General features: G+C 38.9%; 1 protein-coding gene across 6 annotated transcripts in view; it reads left to right on the top strand.

Annotated features, from left to right (window-relative positions):
• ARHGEF9 (Cdc42 guanine nucleotide exchange factor 9) overlaps positions 1-24,833 on the top strand; it is a 239,649-nt gene that overhangs the window by 126,994 nt on the left and 87,822 nt on the right. For 5 of the 6 annotated variants that reach the window (XM_055081692.1, XM_055081695.1, XM_055081694.1 and 2 more), the window contains exons 4-5: positions 1,494-1,548; positions 9,255-9,446. In XM_055081692.1, the coding sequence (XP_054937667.1) occupies positions 1,494-1,548; positions 9,255-9,446 (247 nt within the window). The remainder of the gene's footprint in view (positions 1-1,493; positions 1,549-9,254; positions 9,447-24,833) is intronic. The other variant, XM_028482653.2, reaches the window with a different exon arrangement.

Raw genomic sequence — 24,833 nt, 5'->3', positions numbered from 1 at the left:
ACCCGACCAGACCACCAATACCCTGTCAGCCACATGGCTCAGAAGTAAAGTGAGAAAAAAAGGAAAGAAAAGGAAAGAAAGAAAGAAAGAAGTAAAATAAACTTATTAAAATAAAAAATATTTTAAAAAAAGAAAGAAGAGAACAACAAAACGAAAAAACAAATACACCAATGATAACAAGTGCTAAAATATGTAAAAAAAGTAGAGAAAACTTCAGACAGAGCCTAGGACAAGTGGTAAAAGCAAAGCTATACAGACAAAATCACATGAAGAAGCATACACCTACACACTCCCAAAAATAGAAAAAAGAAAAAAAATATATATTTTTAAAAAAGGAATTGAGAAACCAAATAAATAAACCAGTCTACCAATGATAATAAACTCTAAATACTAAACTAAAATAAACATAAAGCCAGAAACAAATTAGATGGAGAAAGCAAACCCCAAGTCTACAGTTGCTTCCAATGTCCACCGCCTCAATTTTGGGATGATTCGTCATCTGTTCAGTTATTTCACAGATGCAGGGTACATCAAGGTGATTGTGGAGTTTTAATCCACTGCTCCAACAGCTGCTGGGGTAGATTTCCCTTTCTCTTCTTTGTTAGCACAGCTCCTGGGGTTCAGCTTTGTATTTGGTCCCCCACCTCTGCACGCAGGTCACCTGAGGTGTCTGTTCCCCACCCAGATAGGACGGGGTTAAAATAGTAGCTGATTAGGGGGTCTGGCTCACTCAGGCCATGGGAGGGAGGGGTACGAAATTCGGTAAAAGCCTGTGGCATCAGAGGCTGGCATGACAATGCACACTCTGTGCTCTTCCGGGAAAATCGTCCCTGTATCACGGGACTCTGGCAGTGGTGGGCTGCACAGGCTCCTGGAAGGGGAACTGTGGATAGTGACCTGTGCTTGCACACAGGCTTCTTGGTGGCTGCAGCAGCAGCCTTATCATTTCATGCCCATCTCTGGTGTACACTCTTATAGCTGTGGCACGTGCCCGACTCTGTAGCTGGTTTAGGTGGTGCTCTGAATCCTTTCTCCTTGCACCCTCCAAAACAATGGTCCCTTGCATCTTTGGCAGTTCAGTACATTTCCCCAGACACCCTCCTGGCCTACTGTGGTGCACCAGCCCCCTTCAGGCTGTATTCACGCAGCCAACCCCAGTCGTCTCCCTGGGGTCTGACCTCCAAGGCCCAAGCCTCAGCTCCCATCCCCCACCCACCCTGGCAGGTGAGCAGAGAAGCCTCTTAGGCTTGTGAGTGCAGGTCGCCAGGGATCCTTTGTGCAGGAATCTCTCCAATTTACCCTCTTCACCCCTGTTGCTGAGCTCTCCTCCCTGGCTCCAAAGTTCCCCTCCCCCCGCCCACCCCCATTCTCAGCCAGTGAAGGGGCTTCCTAGTGTGTGGAAACTTTTCCTCCTTCAAGCTCCTTCCCAGAGTTGCTGGTCCCATCTGTATTCTTTTGTGTCTGTGTTTTCTTTTTTCTTTTCCCCTACCCAGGTACGTGAGGAGTTTCTTGCATTTTGCAAAGTCTGAGGACTTCTGCCAGTGTTCAGTAGGTGTTCTGTAGGAGTTACTCCACATGGAAATTTATTTCTGATGTATTTGTGGGGAGGAATGTGATTTCCACGTTTTAGTCTTCCACCGTCTTGAAGCTATTCCATGGGTGTATGTTTCTTTGTGTGATTTTTTCTGTTTAGTATGGCTATTACTATGTGGTTTGGGGTTATATCTCTGTTTGTTTTTCTTCCTTTTCTTCTGAGCCATGTGGCTGGCAGGGTCTTGGTGCTCCAGCTGGGTGTCGGACCTGAACCTGTGAGGTGGGGAGCAGAGTCCAGGTCATTGGACTACCAGAAACCTCCTGGCCCCATGTAATACCGCTTGGCGAGGGCTCTCTCAGAGTTCTCTGTCTCAATACTAAGACCCAGCTCCACCCAATGGCCAATAAGCTCCAGTGCTGGACGCCCCATGCCAGACAACTATCAAGACAGGAACACAACCCCACCCATTAGCAGAGAGGCTGCCTAGAGTCATACTAAGTTCACAGAAACCCAAAGACACACCCCTGGACGCAGCCCGGCCTACCAGAAGGAGATCCAGCCCCAACCATGAGAAGACAGGCAAAAGTCCCCTTAATGAGAAAGCCTACACAAGCCACTGAACCACTCTCACCCACTAGGGCAGACACCAAAAATTACAGGAGGTATGAACCTGCAGCCTGCGGAGTGGAGTCACCAAACACAGTGAGTTAAATAAAATGAGAAATATGCAGCAGTTGAAGGAGCAAGGTAAAAACCCATGAGAACAAACAAATGAAGAGGAAATAAGCAGTCTACCTAAAAAAGTATTCAGAGTAATGATAGTAAAAATGATCCAAAATCTCAGAAATAGAATTAAGAAAATACAAGAAATGTTTAAGAAGGACCTAGAAGAACCGAAGAGAAAACAAACAATGATGAACAACACAATAAATGAAATTAAAAATATTCTAGAGGGAATCAATAGCAGAATAATTGAGCAGAAGAATGGATGAGAGACCAGGAAGATAAAATACTGGAAATACTGCCACAGAGAAGAATAAAGATAAAAGAATTGAGGACAGTCTCAGAGATGGCTGGGACAACATTAAATGCACCAACATTCGAATTATAGGGGTCTCAGAAGATGAAGAGAAAAAGAAAGGGTCTGAGAAAATATTTGGAGAGATTATAGTCAAAAACTTCCCTAAAATGGGAAAGGAAATAGTCAATCACATCCAGGAAGCAGAGAGAGTCCCATACATGATAAATCCATGAAGAAACATGCCGACACATATTAATCAAACTATCAAAATTTAAATACAAAGAAAACATATTAAAGTGGAAAGGGAAAAGCAACAAATAACATACAAGAGAATCCCCATAAGGTTAACAGCTGATCTTTCAGGAGAAACTCTGCAAGCCAGAAGGGAGTGGCAGGACATATTTAAAGTGGTGAAAGTGAAAAACCCACAACCAAGATTACCCAGCAAGGATTGCATTCATATTCGATGGAGAAATTAAAACCTTTACAGACAAGCAAAATCTAAGAGAATTCATCATCACCAAACCAACTTTACAACAAATGCTCAAGGAACTTCTCTAGGCAGGAAACACAAGAGAAGGAAAAGACCTACAAAAACAAACCCAAACCAATTAAGAAAATGGTAATAGGAGCATACATATTGATAATTACCTTAAATGTGAATGGATTAAAGGCTCCATTGAAAAGATTTAGACTGGCTGAATGGATACAAAAACAAGACACATATATATGCTGTCTACAAGAGACCAACTTCAGACCTAGGGAAATATAGAGACTGAGAGTGAGGGGATGGAAAAAGATATTCCATGCAAATAGAAATCAAAACAAAGCTGGAGTACCAATACTCATATCAGACAAAATAGACTTTAAAATAAATACTATTAAATAGACAAAGAAGGACACTGCATAATGATCAAGGGGTCAATCCAAGAAGATATAACCATTGTAAATATTTATGCACTCAACATAGGAGTACTTCAATACATAGGGCAAATGCTAACAGCCAAAAAGGGGAAATCAACATTAACTAAAAAATAGTGGGGCAGTTTAACCCCACTTTCACCAATGGACAGATCATCCAAAATGAAAATAAATAAGGAAACAAAAGCTTTAAATGACACGTTAGACCAGATGGACTTAGTTGATATTTATAGGACATTCCATCCAAAAACTACAGAATACACTTTCATGTCAAGTGCTCATGGAATATTCTCCAGGATAGATCATATCTTGGGTCACAAATCAAGTCTTGGTAAGTTTAAGAAAATTTGAATTTGTATCAAGTATGCTTACGGACCACAATGCTATGAGACTAGATATTAACTGCAGGAAATAAAACTGTAAAAATTACAAACACAAGGAGGCTAAAAATACACTACTAAATAACCAAGAGATCACTGAGGAAATCAAAGAGGAAATCAACACATACCCAGAAACAAATGACAATGAAAACACAATGACCGAAAACCTGCGGGATGTAGCAAAACAGTTCTATAGGGAAGTTTATAGCAATAAAATCTCAGCTCAAGAAACAAGAAAAATCTCAAATAAACAGCCTAACCTTACACCTAAAGCAATTAGAGAAAGAGGAACAAAAATACAAAAACAAAGTTTGCAGAAGGAAAGAAATCATAAAGATCAGATCAGAAATAAAAAGAAATGAAGGGAAGAATAGCAAAAATCAATAAAAGTAAAGCTGATTCTTTGGGAAAAGAGAATTCATAAACCTATAGCCAGACTCATCACACACAAAAAAGAAGACTCAAATCAACAGAATTAGAAATGAAAAGCAAGGAACAACTGACACTGCAGAAATACAAAGGATCATGAGATTATTACAAGCAACTATATGCCAATAAAACGAAAAACCTGGAAGAAATGGAAAAATTCTTGGAAAACTAATACCTTCCAAGACTGAACCAGGAAAAATGGAAAATATGAACACACCAATCACAAGCACTGAAATTGAAACTGAGTAAAAATCTTCCAAAAAACAAAAGCCCAAGACCAGATGGCTTCACAGGTGAATTCTATCGAATATTTAGAGAAGAGCTAACACCTATCCTTCTCAAACTCTTGTAAAATATAGCAGAGGGAGGAACCCTCCCAAACTCATTCTATGAGGCCATCATCACCCTGATACCAAAACCAGACAAATATGTCACAAAAAAAGAAAACTATAGGCCAATATCACTGATGAACATAGATTCAGAAATCCTCAACACAATACTAGCAAACAGAATCCAACAGCACATTAAAAGGATCACACAGCAGGATCAAGTGACGTTTATCCCAGGAATAGAAGGATTCTTCAATATAAGCAAATCAATCATTGTGATTCAGCATATTAACAAATTGAAAGATAAATCCATGTGATAATATCAATAAATGTAGAAATAGCTTCCAACAATATTCAACACCCACTTATGAAAAAACCTCTTCAGAATGTGGGCATAGAGGGAACCTCCTCAACATAATAAAGGCTATATATGACAAACCCACAGCAAACATCTTTCTCAATGGTGAAAAATTGAAAGCATTTCCCCTAAGATCAGGAACAAGACAAGGTTGCCCACTCTCACCTCTATTATTCACCATAGTTTTTGAAGTTTTAGCCACCACCATCAGAGAAGAAAAAGGAATAAAAGGAATCCAAATCGTAAAAGAAGAAGTAAAACTGTCACTGTTTGCAGATGACATGATACTATACCTAGAGAATATTAAGGATGCTACCAGAAAACTACTAGAACTAATCAATGAATTTGTTAAAGTAGCAGGATACAAAATTAATGCACAGAAGTCTCTTGCATTCCTATACAGTAACGACAAAAAATCTGAAAGAGAAATTAAGAAAACACTCCAATTTACCACTGCAACAAAAAGAATAAAATACCTAGGAATAAACCTACCTAAGGAAACAAATGACCTATATGAAGAAAACTGTAAGACACTGATGAAAGAAATTAAAGATGATACAAACAGATGGAGAGATATACCATATTGTTGCATTGGAAGAATCAACATTGAGAAAATGACTATACTACTTAAAGCAATCTACAGATTCAATGCAATCCCTATCAAACTACGAGGGACATTTTTCACAGAACTAAGACCCAAAATTTTACAATTTGTATGGAAACACAAAAGACTCCAAATAGCCAAAGCGATCTTGAGAAAGAAAAATGGAGCTGGAGGAATCAGGCTCCCTGACTTCGGACTATACTACAAAGCTATGGTAATCAAGACAGTATGGTACTGGCACAAAAAATAGAAATATAGATAAATGGAACAGGATAGAAAGCCCAGAGATAAACCCACAAACATATGGTCACCTTATCTTTGATAAAGGAGGAAAGAATATACGATGTAAAAAAGACAACCCCTTCATTAAATGGCCCTGGGAAAACTGGAGAACTACATGTAAGGGAGGGTGGGAGGGAGGGAGACACAAGAGGGAAGAGATATGGAAACATATGTATATGTATAACTGATTCACTTTGTTGTAAAGCAGAAACTAACACACCATTGTAAAGCAATTATACTCCAATAAAGATGTTAAAATAAAAAAAGAATGAAATTAGAACACTTCATAACACCATACACAAAAATAAACTCAAAATAGATTAAAGAGCTAAATGTAAGGCCAGGCACTATCAAACTCTTAGAAGAAAACATAGGCAGAACACTCTATGACATAAATCACAGCAAGAGACTTTTTGACCCATCCCACCTCCTAGAGAAATGGAAATAGAAACAAAAATAAACTAATTGTACCTAATGAAACTTAAAATCTTTTGCACAGCAAAGGAAACCATGAACAAGACAAAAAGACAACCCTTAGAATGGGAGAAAATAGTTGCAAATGAAGCAACTGATGAAGGGTTAATCTCTAAAATATACAAGCAGCTCATCCCTCTCAATATCAATAAAGCAACCCCATCCGAAAATGGGCAGAAGACCTTAATAGACATTTCTCCAAAGAAGATATACAGATTACCAACAAACATATGAAAGAATGCTCAACATCACTAATCATTAGAGAAATACAAATCAAAACTACAATTGTTACTTTGGTTAAACAGATAACTATTTTTCACAATGACCTATGACTTATTTGGTCAGTGTTTCAAAACTTATTGATATTTTTGACAGACTTCCCCCAAATCAAATTTTAAACAAAGTTTTTCTACAAATAGAACTACCATACGACCCCGCAATCCCACTACTTGGCATATACCCTGAGAAAACCATAATTCAAAAAGAGTCATGTACCAAAATGTTCATTGCAGCTCTATTTACAATAGCCAGGACATGGAAGCAACCTAAGTGTCCATCAACAGATGAATGGATAAAGAAGATGTGGCACATATATACAATGGAATATTACTCAGCCATAAAAAGAAATGAAATTGAGTTATTTGCAGTGAGGTGGATGGACCTAGAGTCTGTCATACAGAGTGAAGTAAGTCAGAAAGAGAATGACAAATACCATATGCTAACACATATATATGGATTTTTAAAAAATGATTCTGATGAACCTAGGGCAGGACAGGAACAAAGACGCAGACACAGAGAATGGACTTGAGGACACAGGGAGTGGGAAGGGTAAGCTGGGATGAAGTGAGAGGGTAGCACTGACATATACATTCTACCAAATGTAAAATTGATAGCTATTGGGAAGCTGCCACATAGCACAGGGAGATTCACTCTGTGATTTGTGACCACCTAGAGTGGTGGGAAAGGGAGTATCAGGGGGAGATGCAAGAGGGGGGGTATATGGGGATATATGTATGCATATAGCTGATTCACTTTGTTATACAGTAGAAGCTAATACAACATTGTAAGGCAATTTTACTCCAATGAAGATGTTAAAAAAAAGCTAAAACTACCACGAACCTACAGCAGAGCAACAACAATACAACACACACACACAGATAAAGAAAAAAACGAAAAGAAATACCAATAGAACAAAGAAACAAAAGAATTTAAAAATGAGAACAGTCAGTAAGGACTAGACTAACATAAACCAAAAATTAAAAATAAAACAAAAATATAGAGCAAACAAATAATGCAAAAAACAAAATATACACATAAAACAATCAAAAAAATAAAATTAAATAAAAAACAACACAAGAAAAAAACTAACACAACAAAAAAGTAAATTAAAAATAGAAAAATAAATATATATCTTTAAAATTTTAATTAAAATTAGAAATAAAACAAAAAATAATAAATGCAACACCGCCAACAACTGAATAAAATGAAACAAACAAAAAATAATAATAGTAATAAGCATATTTTCCTGGGCCCTCCTTTGTCAGTGTCCTTGCTCCCACAGTGAGCCAGAGCCAATCTCCACCTCCCCTGGAGGCCCTCCAATACCTATCATTGGGTCTCTGGACCTGCTGTGGGCACTGTGGGGCCAGCTCACACTCTGACCTGGCCCGACTCCCATATTTACTTGCCCCCATAGTCCACTCCTAGGAAGGCTAGACCAGTCTCTGTTGTGGGACCACTCGTCCATTCAGTTATTCCACAGACGCAGGATTTACCAAGCTGATCTTGGGGATTTAATCTGCAGCTTGTGCAGCTGCACAGAAAGATTTCTGTTTGTGTTCCTTAGTTGCACTGCCCCTTGAGATTCCAGCAGTTATTTTACCATTTAGCAGAAGTTCTAGTGTTAGTAAATGGATTTTCATTACTGTACAGTCTAGGTGCTCTTTATTTTATTTTTATTTAATTTTTATTTTAGGTTGGAGTAGAGTTGATTAACAATGTTGCATTAGTTTCGGGTATACAGCAAAGTGATTGAGTTATGCATAAACATGTATCTATTCTTTTTCAAATTATTTTCCCATTTAAGTTATTACAGAATATTGAGCAGAGTTCCCTGTGCTATACAGTAGGTCCTTGTTGGTTATCTATTTTAATTATAGCATTGTGTACATGTCAATCCCAAACTCCCAATCTATCCCTCTCCCCAACACTTCCCCCTGGTAACCATAAGTTTGTTTTCTAAGTCTGTGAGTCTGCTCTTTAACCTGCTGGGTTTTATGTTTTTCCTGTTTCCCAAGGTAGGTGAGTCTGTGCCTATGCCCCTCAGCAATATCTATTCCTACTGCAAATTGCTACTACAGAGGTGTGGTTCCCACATATACCATGTCTCCATCTTTACTACCCATTTCTATCTGGTCCTTTTATGTGCAATGGCTGTTCAATCAGCCCTCAATAATTGCTCTTTATATAGGTGTAGATTTGGTGTGTCTATGGTAGGAGGTGAGCTAAGGGTCTTCCTATGTCACTATCTTGGACGCCTCTCCTCCCAAGATGTATAATTTAATACATATTTTTTGACACAGCTGTGTTGCCTAGATATGCTCCAGCATGAATGAGTTCTGCTTGCCATAACTCTTTTCTCCTCTGAAACCTTCCTAGCCAGGAAGACTCTTAGAGACGATTTAGTCCTACTCTTCCCCACCGTCCATTTTACGGGTAGGTCACCATAGGCCTAGAGAGGAATAGACTCATGCCTAGGACCAGCAAGTCACCCTAGAGCCAGGCCAGGCATTCAGTTTAAGAGAGCTCTGATTGAAGGTTCTCTGAATATCTGAAGAATTTAGTTTGTCCTTTTTCTACTTGGCTGAAAACTTCTCAAAGAAGGAAGCTGACCTGTTATTCTTCTTCTGCCTGCCTCTACAGCTCTGGGTGAACCAGGAGGATGGGGTGGAGGAAGGGCCCAGTGACGTTCAGAATGGGCACCTGGACCCCAACTCAGACTGCCTTTGTCTGGGCCGGCCACTCCAAAACCGGGACCAGATGCGAGCCAACGTAATCAATGAGATCATGAGCACCGAGCGTCATTACATCAAGCACCTAAAGGACATTTGTGAGGTAGGCCCAGCTATGATGGTGCATGTGAGGGCACTCAGGGTGGGGTAGAGGGCACTTCCATGAAGAAATGACAACCTTCCTGGGCCGTACCTGTGAAAATCCCAAGATATTAGGAAACACGACTTGATTGACCTAGATTCTGTTAAGTGGGTTAGACTCCTCCCTTGGGTTTTCTCAGTCTCTCTGTTTATTTCTCCCCTTTTTGCTATCTACCTGTCTGTAAGGGCCTGACTTCATTACAGCAAAACACATTTCCTGCCAAACCAGTGGTTTATAAACTTGAATGTGCACCAAAGTCCCTGGAATAGCTTGTTAAACATGCAGATTCCAGCCCTCTTTGACCCCACCCCCCACGCAAAGTTGTGAATTCTCAGCCTGGGATAAAACACGGAAATCTCTATGTGTTGCAAGTATCCCTGGTAATACTTGTCTTCCACTATGCCACTGTGCCCTCCAGGGACTGTGGCTCCACATTGTCTAACTCCATCCCTGCCATCTTTCTGACCTGAGTGAGGATGAGAACCTTTTTTTTCTCACACTGCCTTGAGTCCAGCAGAGACAAGTTGGCATTTTCAAAGGACCTTTTACTAAACAGTATGAGAAAACCAATGAGAGAAAGAGAAAAGAATGTTTTTAGAAGGATTTCTCTCTCTCTCTCTCTCTCTCTCACACACACACACACACACACACACACACACACACACACACACACACACACACACACACACACTCTATAGCGTTATGCTTGATCCAGTGAAAAACTCTACCTTGAATATTTTTAACCCCTTTCTTCCAGATGAGAGATCAGGTCCTACTTTCTGTCCTCCAGCCCTACTGATTAGGTCCAGGGCCCACTCTGTAATCAATGGTATAGCTCTGACATTTTTCAAAGTTCTTGTTTCTTTAGAGCAGTGCTGCCTAATAGGACTTCCTGCAGTGATGAAAATGTTCTGTATCTGCAGTCTCCATTACAGTAGCCACTGGGCAGATATCTGTGGCTGTTGAGCACTTGAGATGTGGCTAGTATGACTGAGAAATGGAATTTTAAATTTTATTTCATTTTAATTTAAATAGCCACACGTGACTAATAGCAACCACATCGGACAGTGCAGCTCTGAAAAGATCAAGACCAAGGACTTTGGGCCTTAACTTTCTTCACCTAAATTCATTTTTTCACCCCTTCCAGGAAGGTTAAAGGTTATCTTCTCCCCCTTCCCCAAGGCAGTAAGGTAGGGTAGAAAGAACAAGGGGTCTGTGGAAATGGAGTGCTGGCTTTCACATCTTAGTCACTAATTAACCCTGTGGCCTTGAAGGTGCCTCTTAACTCCTCTAACCTTTGATTTTATGATTTGTCCAGTAGGCTTCATTTTACCAACCTCTTAACTTTATTGAGGAAATGAAGTAAATCTGATATTGTAAGTATTTGGGAAAAGGTAGTTTTCCTTTCCTTCCTTCCCTTTTCATCTATTTACCTATCCATCATTGTCTCTCTTTTGTCTTTTTCTCTTCCTCCTACCTTCATACAAATGGTTGATATATTTTTTAATTACCCTCTCGAATGTGTTACATGGCATTGGACATCAAACCACTGATGTGTCATTCATTCCACAAACATTTAGTGGAGTTCTGCTCCATGCTAGGCCTTGGACATAGCTCCTACACTCAAACTGTTCTGTCCTAGATCAACAGCATCTGAATCACCTGGGAGCTGGTTAGAAATGCAGAATCTTTAATTCCACTCCAGAACTGAGTTCAAATCTACATTTTAACAAGGTTCACATTTGACTTACAATACATATTAAAGTTTGAGGAGCACTGCTGTAAAATGATAGCTATCTTACACTATTTATAATAGCAGGACATGGAAGCAACCTAAATGTCCATCAACAGAGGAATGGATAAAGAAGATGTGGTACATATATAAATGGAATATTACTCAGCCATAAAAAAAGAAATAATGCCATTCACAGCAAAATGGATGGACCTAGAGATTGTCATACTGAGTGAAGTAAACCAGACAGATAAAGACAAACATCATATGATATCACTTGTATGTGGAATCTTAAAAAACGCCACAAATGAACTTATCTACAAAATAGAAATAGAGTTACAGGTGTACAAAATACATTTATGGTTACTGCAGGGTAAGGCAGGGGATGGATAAATTGGAAGATTGGGATTGACACATACACACTACTAATAGAATAGGTAACTAATGAGGACCTACTGTATAGCACAGGGAACTCTACTCAATACTCTGTAATGGCCTATATGGGAAAAGAAGCTGAAAAAGAGTGGATATATGTATATGTATAACAGATTCACTTTGTTGTATACCTGAAACTAACAAAACATTGCAAATCAACTATACCCCAATAAAATTTTTTTAAAAATTATAGCTATCTTATAATGTCATAGGGTCTATAATACAAGTTAGTACAGTCTGTTCTTTACCCAGCAGCCAAGGGATGATGTCAATACCTAAGTCGTTCATATCACTCCTCTGCTTAAAACTTTCCAATGGCTCACCTTTCCTTCCTGAGTAAAAGCCAAAGTTCTCATTATTACTTACAAAGCCCTGTGTGATCAACCCTTCCTTACCTCTGTGACTTCATCTCTTGCTCTTTTCCCATATGCTCTCACTACTTTAGCCACAATGGCCTAACTGCTGTTCCTTAAAAAGGCCTGACACACTCCCCCCTCATAGGCTTTCCACTGGCTTTCCCTTCTGCCTAAAGCACTCTTCCTTCAGATGTCTATGTGGCTCCATTTCTCACCTCCTTCAAGGCTTCACTCAAATATCATCTCCTTGAGACCTTCCCTGACTATTCTATTTAAAATTGTAACCATGTACTATCTTGTTTTATTTTTATCCATTGCACTTACTGCTTTCTGACTTATTATATATTTTGCTTTTATGTTTTTTTAATTGCCCTTCTCCCCTACTAGAAAGTAAATTCCATGAGGGAAAGGGGTTTTTTTTAATTGATTTACTGATACATCCTCAACATCTAGCACAGTGTTTGGCAGATGGTAGATGCTCAATAAGTACTTTTGAAAGTTGGAATTAAATATAAGTGCTCACGTGCATGTACTATTTTGGCAAAGTACATTCACATCTTATGCCATTTGATTTTCAGACAGGAAATACGTTGTTATTGTTATTCCTATTTTCTAGATCAACAGACTGAGTGTCTAAGAGGCAAAATTACTTTCCCAGAGTTCTCAGGCACTGGTCCAGTGGGAGTCTTAGTGTTAGAAGGATTTTGTTCCCAACTTCCAAACATCTTGGCCTGTTCCTACAGGGCATGGGCTCAGAACAGCAATGCAAGTATTTATCCTTCCAAAAGAGGGAGTGCTATGACCCTGCTTTGAGGAATTGCCTAATCCAGCCAACCTAAGCAAAGCTTTTGTTGGTGATCTGTGAGTTCCATATCTCATTATTCTTGATGCTGAAGCTAAGGGCTTAAATGGGAATGGGAAGTATCTCTTTGTCATCCTTCAACCACAGATGTCAGAGGAACGTTTAGCTAGAGCAAAAGAAGGGTAGAGAAAGCTGTGTCTAAATGGGCCAGAAGACAGTATTTTAGCTCAGGGTTGTGTCACCTAAACCAAAAGCTATGAGGAACAATATGATTTACAAGAAGAATATCAAAACCAGAATTGGGAGTCCCAGGTTCAGGTCCCACCTTAGTCACAAACTGACTGAGGAACGTCAGGTGAATCTTTTCCATCCTGGACCTTGTTCCCCAACTCTAAAATTAGCAGGTTGGTAGAGTTGCTCTTTAAGTGTTGTCTGGCTCTTACTTTCTCTGATTCTGTGAGATCTAGGTATGCTCTCACTAGAGAATGCTGTGGTAGTGATCCATGTTACTTCTGCATGTTTTGCCATTTCCTCCTTGATACCCATGGAGGCATGTCTTACTCAGGCATGAATGTGTTAACAAGGCATAATCTACTGTTTCTGTAGGTTAAGGGAGATCACTTAATACTGAATTCAGTATAGAAAAAAGTCACTATCTATTAGAAAATATTTATTTATTTATTCATTCATTCATTCATTTATTAATTACTCCTGGGAGCAGAAAGTGCCTCACATTTAAGTTACAATACCTTCATTTTACAAATGAGGAAGTAGGAAATAGAGTTATTTTTATCAAAGTTATTCAGTGAAGCCAGTAAAAGAAAAAATATTTTTAATGAGTTCTCTGAAAAGATGACATTCTTCTTTCTAAATCCAGACAGTGGGATAAAAGAGTATTGGCTTAGTTCTAGGTCACCTTGACCAATGATTGGTGGTATTACTTCTTGTAATCTTAGAAATCATATTATGATCAGGGAGACTGAGACACAGGGCAAGCAAAGCTAAATATGCCTTATAAAGTTGCCTCATCTGCCTCTCTGAGGAAGATCATCTCAGTCATCTCATATCTGTGAAATAAATTCTGTCCTCAAATGCCTCCAGAAAAGCTGGAACTAGCTTTTCTCAGTCATTCGTATTAGTGTCTTATACCCTTCACCATCAAGAAATTCTTCCTATGTCTAATAGAGTTTATCATGCTATAGCTTCAAGACATTTGCATTTGATATGTTTAAGCCTGGAGTTTTCAAACTTACTGTTTTTTTTCTTTCTGTAATTGCCTATCCTGATGATTTCCAATGGTCTTTACATCTTGTTGTATACATAGAAAATAATACATTGTATAAAACAGTAATATTTGTATAGCATACTAAAGTAAAAGGATGAGGCAGCTCATTGGCCTGAAGTGACCAGCCAAGGGATTTCTGGCTGCTCTAGGCCCTACCTATCCATACCACCTGGACACTCAAGGCCCTGTTCCCATCCTTTGCCCATGTTCCCATAGTTTCTCATATTTTTTTCTTGCTGACTTATAGGAGTTCCTTGTATATTCCAGATATTAATCCCTTGTCAGTTTTCCAAGTTGCAAATAGTCTTCTTCCTATCATCCTCTTATTTTTTAATGGTTTTGTTTAATTTGAAAAAAAGACATCCTGGACAGAAGAAGAAAAGAAAACTAACAATTTAAGCATTCTTCTTCTAACTTACCTTTTGTCATCATTAGCATGAGAAGAGCTAGTCATTTTGCAGTTATTCAACATATATCTATTTACCAGCAACTATATGCCAGGTACTATGTTAAACTCTAGAGATACAGCTGTGAACAGGACAATGATGGTCATCATTCCCTAATTTTATTAAAATTATTTTCAAAACGTTTATCAGGTCTCCTGTCAGGTCTTAGGCTTCCAGGCAAAACGGTACATGATATCTGTAGAGAGTCAGAGCTGAATGGGGCCCTGGAAATCTTTTCTGATATATGCATTTTAGAGATGGAGACACTGAGGTCCAGACTTGCAAGGGCCTTTCCCTAAAGGGTTTTTCAAACCCTAGGTGATCCAGAGGTTCTTTGATCCATCTTATTTCCCTGCAGTCTTTGGAATCTTCCCTGGAGGTCATGGGGTCAATTTGTATCCCATATCAAGGCACGAATTCTATTGGCTTGGGCAAAAGGTTAGTTCGTTTTATCCATAAGATGGCTCTAGTAGCACTTAGTTGTCTTTAACATCATTTGAAACAATTTTGTTAGATTGTATGTGACAACTGTCATATCAGTGTGCATTTTAAAAGACATCAAAACTGGTGAATTTTTATGTGGCCATTTTAATATTGAAGATGGAAGAAAAAACCCAACATTTTCGGCATAGTATGCTTTATTATTCCAAGAAAGGTAAAAATGCAACTGAAACACACAAAAAAATAGTTTTGCAGTGTATGGAAAAGGTGCTGTGACTGATCGAACGTGTCAAAAATGGTTTGCGAAATTTTGTGCTGGAGATTTCTTGCTGGATGATGCTCCATGGTCAGGTGGACCAGTTGAAGTTAATAGCGATCAAATTGAGACATTAATTGAGAATAATCAACGTTATACCACGTGGGAGATAGCCGACATACTCAAAATATACAAATCAAGCGTTGAAAATCATTTGCACCAGCTTGGTTATGTTAATCGCTTTGATGTTTGGGTTCCACATAAGTTAAGTGAAAAAAACCTTCTTGACCGTATTTCTGCTTGTGATTTTCTACTTAAACGTAATGAAAACGTTCCATTTTTAAAACAAATTGTGACAGGCAATGAAAAGTGGATACTGTACAATAATGTGGAATGGAAGAGATTGTGGGGCAAGTGAAATGAACCACCACCAACCACACCAAAGGCTGGTCTTCATCCAAAGAAGGTGATGTTGTATATATGGTGGGATTAAAAGGGAGTCCTTTATTATGAGCTCCTTCCAGAAAGCCAAACGATTAATTCCAACAAGTACTGCTCCTCGTTAGACCAACTGAAAGCAGCACTCAACAAAAAGCATCCAGAATGTCAACAGAAAACTCATAATCTTCTATCAGGATAATGCAAGACCTCTTGTTTCTTTGATGACCAGGCAAAACCTGTTACAGCTTGGCTGGGAAGTTCTGATTCATCTGCCAAATTCACCAGACATTACACCTTTGGATTTCCATTTGTTTTCGTCTTTACAAAATTCTCTTAATGGAAAAAATTTCAATTCCCTGGAAGACTGTAAGAGGCACCTGGAACAGTTCTTTGCTCAAAAAGATAAAAAGATTTGGGAAGATAGAATTATGAAGTTGCTGAAAAATGGCAGGTGGTAGTGGAACAAAAGGGTGAATACATTGTTCAATAAAGTTCTTGGGGAAAATGAAAAATGTGTCTTTTATTTTTACTTAAAAACCGAAGGCACATTTTGGCCAATGCATTAGATCTAGACTTAAATCAACCCTTGTGGGTTTCAAAACACAGTGAAATAGTCAACTTTCCTTGCCTATTACCATGGCAATACCAGGGCTAATTCATGCCTTTTGTGATTGATTTGATAAGACCCACTGTAATGCCTTCACACTCATGCCCACTTTACTCCTAGGAGAGGTGAGGCTCTGAGAAACTACCTCTGTTCAATCAGTTCACATCCACTGCCATACCACCCTATTCTCTTTTACCATGCAGATGGAGTTAAAGGGCATTTGAAGCATGCTTAACAGTAAGATCTATAGACCCTTCTGCTCCCTCTGCTCTGTGACGGGCCTTCAGAGGTCTTCTGAGTCTTCTCTTCTCAAGGAAAAACAGCCCTGGTTCCTTCTACCATTCTTCATGGTGTTGCTTTTCAGGGATCTCTCTACCCTGCCTACTTCCCACTGTCTCTGTATCCTTTACTCCATGTTCCTCTGAAAACAGGGCTCAGAATTGAATGCTGCTTCCCTGCAGTGGTGTGATTACCTTCCTATGACTTCTCTCATTCCACCCTCTCAATCTGCTTCTTCTTCATCCCTAACTTAAAATGACATTAGATTTTTTTTTGGCAGTCATATTCCACTGCCAACTCATCTTAACTTATATGCCCTTTGGGGAAGACCTTCAGATGGAGGAGTAACACATGGAGATCACCTTCCTCCCCACAAATACATCAGAAATACATCTACATGTGGAACAACTCCTACAGAACACCTACTGAACGCTGGCAGAAGACCTCAGACTTCCCAAAAGGCAAGAAACTCCCCACGTACCTGGGTAGGGCAAAAGAAAAAAGAAAAAACAGAGACAAAAGAATAGGACAGGACCTGCACCTGTTGGAGGGAGCTGTGAAGGAGGAACAATTTCCACACACTAGGAAGCCCCTTCACTGGTGGAGACAGGGGGTGCTGGGGGGTAAGTTTTGGAGCCACAGAGGAGAGTGCAGCAACAAGGGTGCAGAGGGCAAAGCAGAGAGTTTCCTGAAAAGAGGATGGGTGCTGACCAGCACTCACCAGCCCAAGAGGCTTGTCCACTCACATGCTGGAGCTGGTGGGGGCTGGGAGCTGAGGCTCAGGCTTCTGAGGTCAGATGCCAGGGAGAGGACTGGGGTTGGCTGCATGAACACAGCCTGAAGGGGGCTAGTGCACCACAGCTAGACTGATGGGAGTACAGGAAAAAGTCTGGAACTGCCTAAGAGGCAAGAGAACATTGTTTTGGGGAGCATGAGGAGAGGGGATTCAGAGCACTACCTAAATGAGCTGCCAAAGATGGGTGCAAGCCACGGCTATCAGTGCAGACATCAGAGATGGGCATGAAATGCTAAGGCTGCTGCTGCAGCCACCAAGAAGCCTGTGTGCAAGCAAAGGTCACTATCCACTACTCCCCTCCCAGGAAGGAACCTGTGCAGCCCACCGCTGCCAGGGTCCTGTGATCCAGGGACAACTTCCCACGGAGAACACATGGCACACCTCAAGCTGTTTCAACGTCACACAGGCCTCTGCTGCTGCAGGCTAGCCCCACATTACGTACCCATCCCTCCGCCCAGCTTGAGTGAGCCACAGCCCCCTAATAAGCTACTACTTTAACCCCGTCCTGTCTGAGCGAAGAACAGATATCCTCAGGCAACCTACATGCAGAGGCAGGGCCAAATCCAAAGCTGCACCCCAGGAGCTGTGTGAACAAAGAACAGAAAGGGATATTTCTCCCAGAAGCCTCAGGAGCAGTGGTTTAAATCTCTACAATCAACTTGATGTACCCTGCATCTCTGGAATACCTGAATAGACAACGAATAATCCCAAAATTGAGGCAGTGGACTTTGGGAGCAACTGTAGACTTGGGGTTTGCTTTCTGCATCTAATTTGTTCCTGACTTTAGGTTTATCTTAGTTTAGTATTTATACTTTATTATCATTGGTAGATTTCTTTATTGATTTGGTTGTTCTCGTCCTCCTTTTTTTAATATATATATATATATATATATAGTCCTTTTTCTCTTTTTGTGAGTGTATATGTATATGCTTCTTTATGTGATTTTGTCTGTATAGCTTTGCTTTTAACCTTTGTCCTAGGTTTCTGTCTGTCTGCTTTTTTTTTTTTTAGTGTAGTTTTTAGCACTTATTATCATTGCTGGATGTGATTTTTGGTTTTGTTGCTCTCTTCCTTCTTTTTTAATTACTTTAAATTTTTTATTGTGGTAACATTTCATTTCATTTTATTTATTTATTTATTTATTTTTTCTCCCTTTTCTTCTGAGCTGTGTGGTTGACAGGGTCTTAGTGCTCTGGCCAGGTGTCAGGCCTGTACCTCTGAGGTGGGAGAGCTGAGTTCAGGACATTGGTCCACCAGAGACCTCACAGCTCCATGTAATATCAAATGGGGAAAGCTCTCCCAGAGATATCCATCTCAATGCTAAGACACAGCTCCACTCAACAACCAGCAAGCTATACTGCTGGACACCCTATGCCACAGAACTAGCAAGACAGGAACACAACCCCACCCATTAGCAGAGAGGCTGCCTAAAATCATAAAAGGTGACAGATACCCCAAAACACACCACCAGAAGTGGACCTGCCCAACAGAAAGACAAGATCCAGCCTCATCCACCAGAACACAGGCACTAGTGTCCTCCACCAGTAAGCCTACACTACCCACTGAACCAACCATAGCCACTGGGGGCAGACACCAAAACAACAGGAACTACGAACATGCAGCCTGTGAAAAGGAGACACCAAACACAGTAAGTTAAGCAAAATGAGAAGACAGACACACAGCAGATGAAGCAGCAAGGTAAAAACCCATCAGACCAAACTAATGAAAAGGAAATAGACAGTCTGCCTGAAAAAGAATTCAGAATAGTGGCAGTAAAGATATCCAAAGTCTTGGAAATAGAATGGGAAAACTACAAGAAATGTTTAACAAGGACCTAGAAGAACTAAACAGCAAACAAACAATGATGAACAACACAATAAGTGAAATTAAAAATTCTATAGAAGGAAGCAATAGTAGAATAACTGAGGCAGAAGAATGGATAAGTGACTTGGAAGGTAAAATAGTGGAAATAACTACTGCAGAGCAAAATAAAGAAAAAAGAATGAAATGAATTGAGGACAGGCTTAGAGACGTCCGGGACAACATTAAATGCAACAACATTCGAATTACAGGGGTCACAGAAGAAGAAGAGAAAGAGAAACGGACTGAGAAAATATCTGAAGAGATTATAGTTGAAAACTTCCCTAATATGGGAAAGGAAATAGTCAATCAAGTCCAGGAAACACAGAGTCCCATACAGGATAAATCCAGGAGAAACATGCCAAGACACATATTAGTCGAACTATCAAAAATTAAATACAAAGAAAAAAACATTAAGAGCAGCAAGGGAAAAACAACAAATAACATACAAGGGAATCCCCATAAGACTAAGAGCTGACCTTTCAGCAGAAGCTCTGCAAGCCAGAAGGGAGTGGCAGGACATATTTAACATGATGAAAGGGAAAAACCTACGAACAAGACTACTCTACCCACCAAGGATCTCATTCAGATTTGACAAAGAAATTAAAACCTTTAAAGAAAAGCAAAAGCTAAGAGAATTCAGCACCACCAAACCAGTTTACAACAAATGCTAAAGGAACTTCTCTAGGCAGGAAACACAAGAGAAAGAAAAGGCCTACAATAACAAACCCAAAGCAGTTAAGAAAATGGTAATAGGAACATACATATCAACAGCTACCTTAAATGTAAATGGATTAAATTCTCCAACCAAAAGACATAGACTGGCTGAATGGATACAACAACAAGAGCTGTATATATACTGTCTACAAGAGAGCCACTTCAGACCTAGGGACACATACATACTGAAAGTGAGGGGATGGAAAAATATATTCCATGCAAATGGAAATCAAACCTACGAACAAGACTACTCTACCCACCAAGGATCTCATTCAGATTTGACAAAGAAATTAAAACCTTTAAAGAAAAGCAAAAGCTAAGAGAATTCAGCACCACCAAACCAGTTTACAACAAATGCTAAAGGAACTTCTCTAGGCAGGAAACACAAGAGAAAGAAAAGGCCTACAATAACAAACCCAAAGCAGTTAAGAAAATGGTAATAGGAACATACATATCAACAGCTACCTTAAATGTAAATGGATTAAATTCTCCAACCAAAAGACATAGACTGGCTGAATGGATACAACAACAAGAGCTGTATATATACTGTCTACAAGAGAGCCACTTCAGACCTAGGGACACATACATACTGAAAGTGAGGGGATGGAAAAATATATTCCATGCAAATGGAAATCAAAAGAAAGCTGGTGTAGCAATACTCATATCAGAAAAATAGGCTTTAAAATAAATACTATTACAAGAGACTAAGAAGAACACTACATAATTATCAAGGGATCAATCCAAGAGGAAGATATAACAACTGTAAATATTGATGCACCCAAAATAGGAGCACCTCAATACATAAGGCAAATGCTAACAACCATAAAGGGGGAAATCAACAGTAACACAATCACAGTAGGGGACTTTAACACCAGACTTTCACCAATGGACAGATGATAAAAGTGAAAACAAATAAGGAAACACAAACTATAAATGATTCATTAAACAAGATGGACTTAATTGAAATTTATAGGACATTCCATCCAACAACAACAGAATACACTTTCTTCTCACGTGCTCATGGAACATTCTGCAGGATAGATCATATCTTGGGTCACAAATCAAGCCTTGGTACATTTACGAAAATTGAAATCAAATCAAGTATCTATTTATAGCACAATACTATGAGACTAGATATCAATTACAGGAAAAAATCTGTAAATACATGGTGGCTAAACAATACACTACTGAATAACCAAGAGATCACTGAAGAAATTAAAGATGAAATTAAAAAATACCTAGAAACAAATGACAATGAAAACACGAGGCCCCTAAACCTATGGGATGCAGCAAAAGAAGTTCTAGGAGGGAAGTTTATAGCCATACAGTCCTACCTCAAGAAACAAGAAATATCTCAAATGAACAACCTACCATTATACCTAAAGCAATTAGAGAAAGAAGAACAAAAAAACCCCAAAGTTAGCAGAAGGAAAGAAATCATAAAGATCAGATCAGAAATAAATGAAAAAGAAATGAAGGAAACAGTAGCAAAGATCAATAAAACCCAAAGCTGGTTCTTTGAGAAGATAAACAAAATTGATAAACCATTAGCCAGAGTCATCAAGATAAAAAGGAAAAGGATGCAAATCAATAGAATTGGAAATGAAAATGGAGAAATAACAACTGACACTGCAGAAATACAAAGGATCATGAGAGACTACTACAAGCAACCATACGCCAATAAAATGGACAACCTGGAAGAAATGGACAATTTCGTAGAAAAGCACAACCTTCTGAGACTGAACCAGGAAGAAATAGAAAATATAAACAGACATATCACAAGCACTGAAATGGAGACTGTAATTAAAAATCTTCCAACATACAAAAGCCCAGGACCAGATGGCTTCACAGGCAAAATCTATTCAAACATTTAGAGAAGAGCTAATACGTATCCTTCTCAAACTCTTCCAAAGTAAAGCAGAGGGAGGAGCACTCCCAAACTAATTCTATGAGGCCAACATCACCCTGATACCAAAACCAGAGAAAGATGTCACAAAGAAAGAAAACTACAGGCTAATATCAGTGATGAACATAGATTCAAAAATCCTCAACAAAATACTAGCAAACAGAATCCAACAGCACATTAAAAGGATCATACAATATGATCAAGTGGGGTTTATCCCAGGCATGCAAGGATTCTTCAATATATGCAGATCAATCAGTGTGACAAGCCATATTAACAAACTGAAGGAGAAAAACCATACAGTCATCTTAATAGATGCAGAAAAAGATTTCAAATCTATTCAAACATTTAGAGAAGAGCTAATACGTATCCTTCTCAAACTCTTCCAAAGTAAAGCAGAGGGAGGAGCACTCCCAAACTAATTCTATGAGGCCAACATCACCCTGATACCAAAACCAGAGAAAGATGTCACAAAGAAAGAAAACTACAGGCTAATATCAGTGATGAACATAGATTCAAAAATCCTCAACAAAATACTAGCAAACAGAATCCAACAGCACATTAAAAGGATCATACAATATGATCAAGTGGGGTTTATCCCAGGCATGCAAGGATTCTTCAATATATGCAGATCAATCAGTGTGACAAGCCATATTAACAAACTGAAGGAGAAAAACCATACAGTCATCTTAATAGATGCAGAAAAAGATTTCAACAAAATTCAACACCCATTTATGATAAAAAATTCTCCAGAAAGTAGGCATAGAGGGAACTTAACCTAATAAAGGCTGTATATGATAAACCCACAGCCAACTTAATTCTCAAAGGTGAAAACTGAAACCCATTTCCACTAAGATTAGGAGCAAGACAAGGTTGTCCACTCTCACCACTATTATTCAACATAGTTCTGGAAATTTTACCCACAGCAGTAGAAAAAGAAGAAAAAGAAATAAAAGGAATCCAAATCAGAAAAGAAGAAGTAAAGCTGTCACTCTTTGCAGATGACATGATACTATATACAGAGAATTCTAAAGATGCTCTCAGAAAACTACTAGAGTTAATCAGTGAACTTGGTAATGTAGCAGGATACAAAATTAATGCACAGAAATCCCTTGCATTCCTATACACTAATGATTAAAAATCTGAAAGAGAAGTTAAGGAAACAATCCCATATATCATTGCAACAAAAATAATAAAATACCTAGGAATAAACCTACCTAAGGAGACAAAAGACCTGTATGCAGAAAAATATAAGACACTGATGCAAGAAATTACAGATACCAACAGATGGAGAGATATACCATGTTCTTGGATTGGAAGAATCAACCTTGTTAAAATGACTATACTACCCAAAGCAATCTACAGATTCAGTGCAATCTCTATCAAAGTACCAATGGCATTTCTCACAGAACTAGAACAAAAAGTTTCACAATTTATATGGAAACACAGAAGACCCCACATAGCCAAAGCAATCTTGAGAAAGACAAATGGAGCTGGAGGAATCAGGCTCCTGGACTTCAGACAATACTACAAAGATACAGTAAACAAGACAGTATGGTGTTGGCAGAAAAACAGCTATATAGATCAGTGGAACAGGATAGAAAGCCCAGAGATTAACTCACGCACCTATGGTCACCTTATTTTTGATAAAGGATTCAAGAATATACACTGGAGAAAAGACAGCCTCTTCAGTAAGTGGTGCTTAGAAAACTGGACAGCTACATGTAACAGAATGAAATTCGAACACTCCCTAACACCATACAGAAAAATAAACTGAAAATGGATTAAAGACCTAAATGTAAGGCCAGACACTATAAAACTCTTAGAGGAAAACATAGGTGGAACACTTTATGACATAAATCACAGCAAGAACTTTTTGACCCACCTGCTAGAGAAACGGAAATAAAAACAAAAATAAACAAATGGACCTAATGAAACTTAAAAGATTTGCACAACAAAGGAAACCAGAAACAAGATGAAAAGACAACCCTCAGAATGGGAGAAGATATTTGCAAATGAAACAACTGATAATGGATTAACCTCCAAAATTTACAGGCAGCTCATGCAACTCAATATCAAAACAAAACAAAACAAAACAACCCAATCCAAAAATGGGCAGAAGTCCTAAATAGAGATTTCTCCAAAGAAGATATACAGATTGCCAAAAAACACATGAAATAATGCTCAACATCACTAATCATTAGAGAAATGCGAATCAAAACTACAAAAAATAGTAGTATAAATAAATGTCTACACATTATTGGCACATATTATTAATTTGCAAACTGTTTCAAATACACTCATTAATGGCTGAATTGGAGGGTAAGAAGAGGTAAGGTAAGTGAGATTTTGGTACGTGTTGGTAAAGGGCATTGAAGCCAGGGATGAGGATCTTCCTGTAGTATGCCTAAATGACTTCACTGCAAGCTGTGTTAGAGGAGACAAAATGGAGTTAGGGCCAAAAGTGATAAGTCATTCACCATAAATGCTCCTCATTAGGGGCTCAACAAGTGTTATAATAATCACATTTAGCTTTTAGATGAAAGCAAGTGACCATAATTCATTCTCACCAGAACATTTTCACATGCTAATGATTTCTAATGAGGACAGTGGCCATTATTTAAAAATCTACACCAGTAGTTTTAGAATGGAAAACTGTGTTTGGTTTCTTTTGCCCTGACTTACAATGTGTCCTGAGTCTGATTGTGTTATCTTGGTGCTCTCTTATCAGACCAAGAATCTCTTTCATTGATTCTTCCTTCATCAATGGCTAGCTGTATTAATTCATCCATTTATTCACAAATGTGTCCTAAATACTTACCCTGTTAAAAACACCAATGCCTGGCCACTTGTGAGCTTGCTGGCTAAGCTCATCCAAACTATCTCTCCTAGCCAGCTACCTTAGATGGCTAAGACACCCACTTTAAAGAATGGTTTGGTTTTGTCAATTCCTGTTCTCTTTTGGGAAGTTTTCCTACCAGACCTTTTGGAT

This window comes from Physeter macrocephalus, chromosome 21 (genome assembly GCF_002837175.3).
Source record: "Physeter macrocephalus isolate SW-GA chromosome 21, ASM283717v5, whole genome shotgun sequence".
In the NCBI taxonomy this organism is placed as follows: Eukaryota; Metazoa; Chordata; class Mammalia; order Artiodactyla; family Physeteridae; genus Physeter; species Physeter macrocephalus.
Note: the sequence above shows the minus strand (reverse complement) of the source record. Positions and strands in the feature narration are given on the sequence as shown.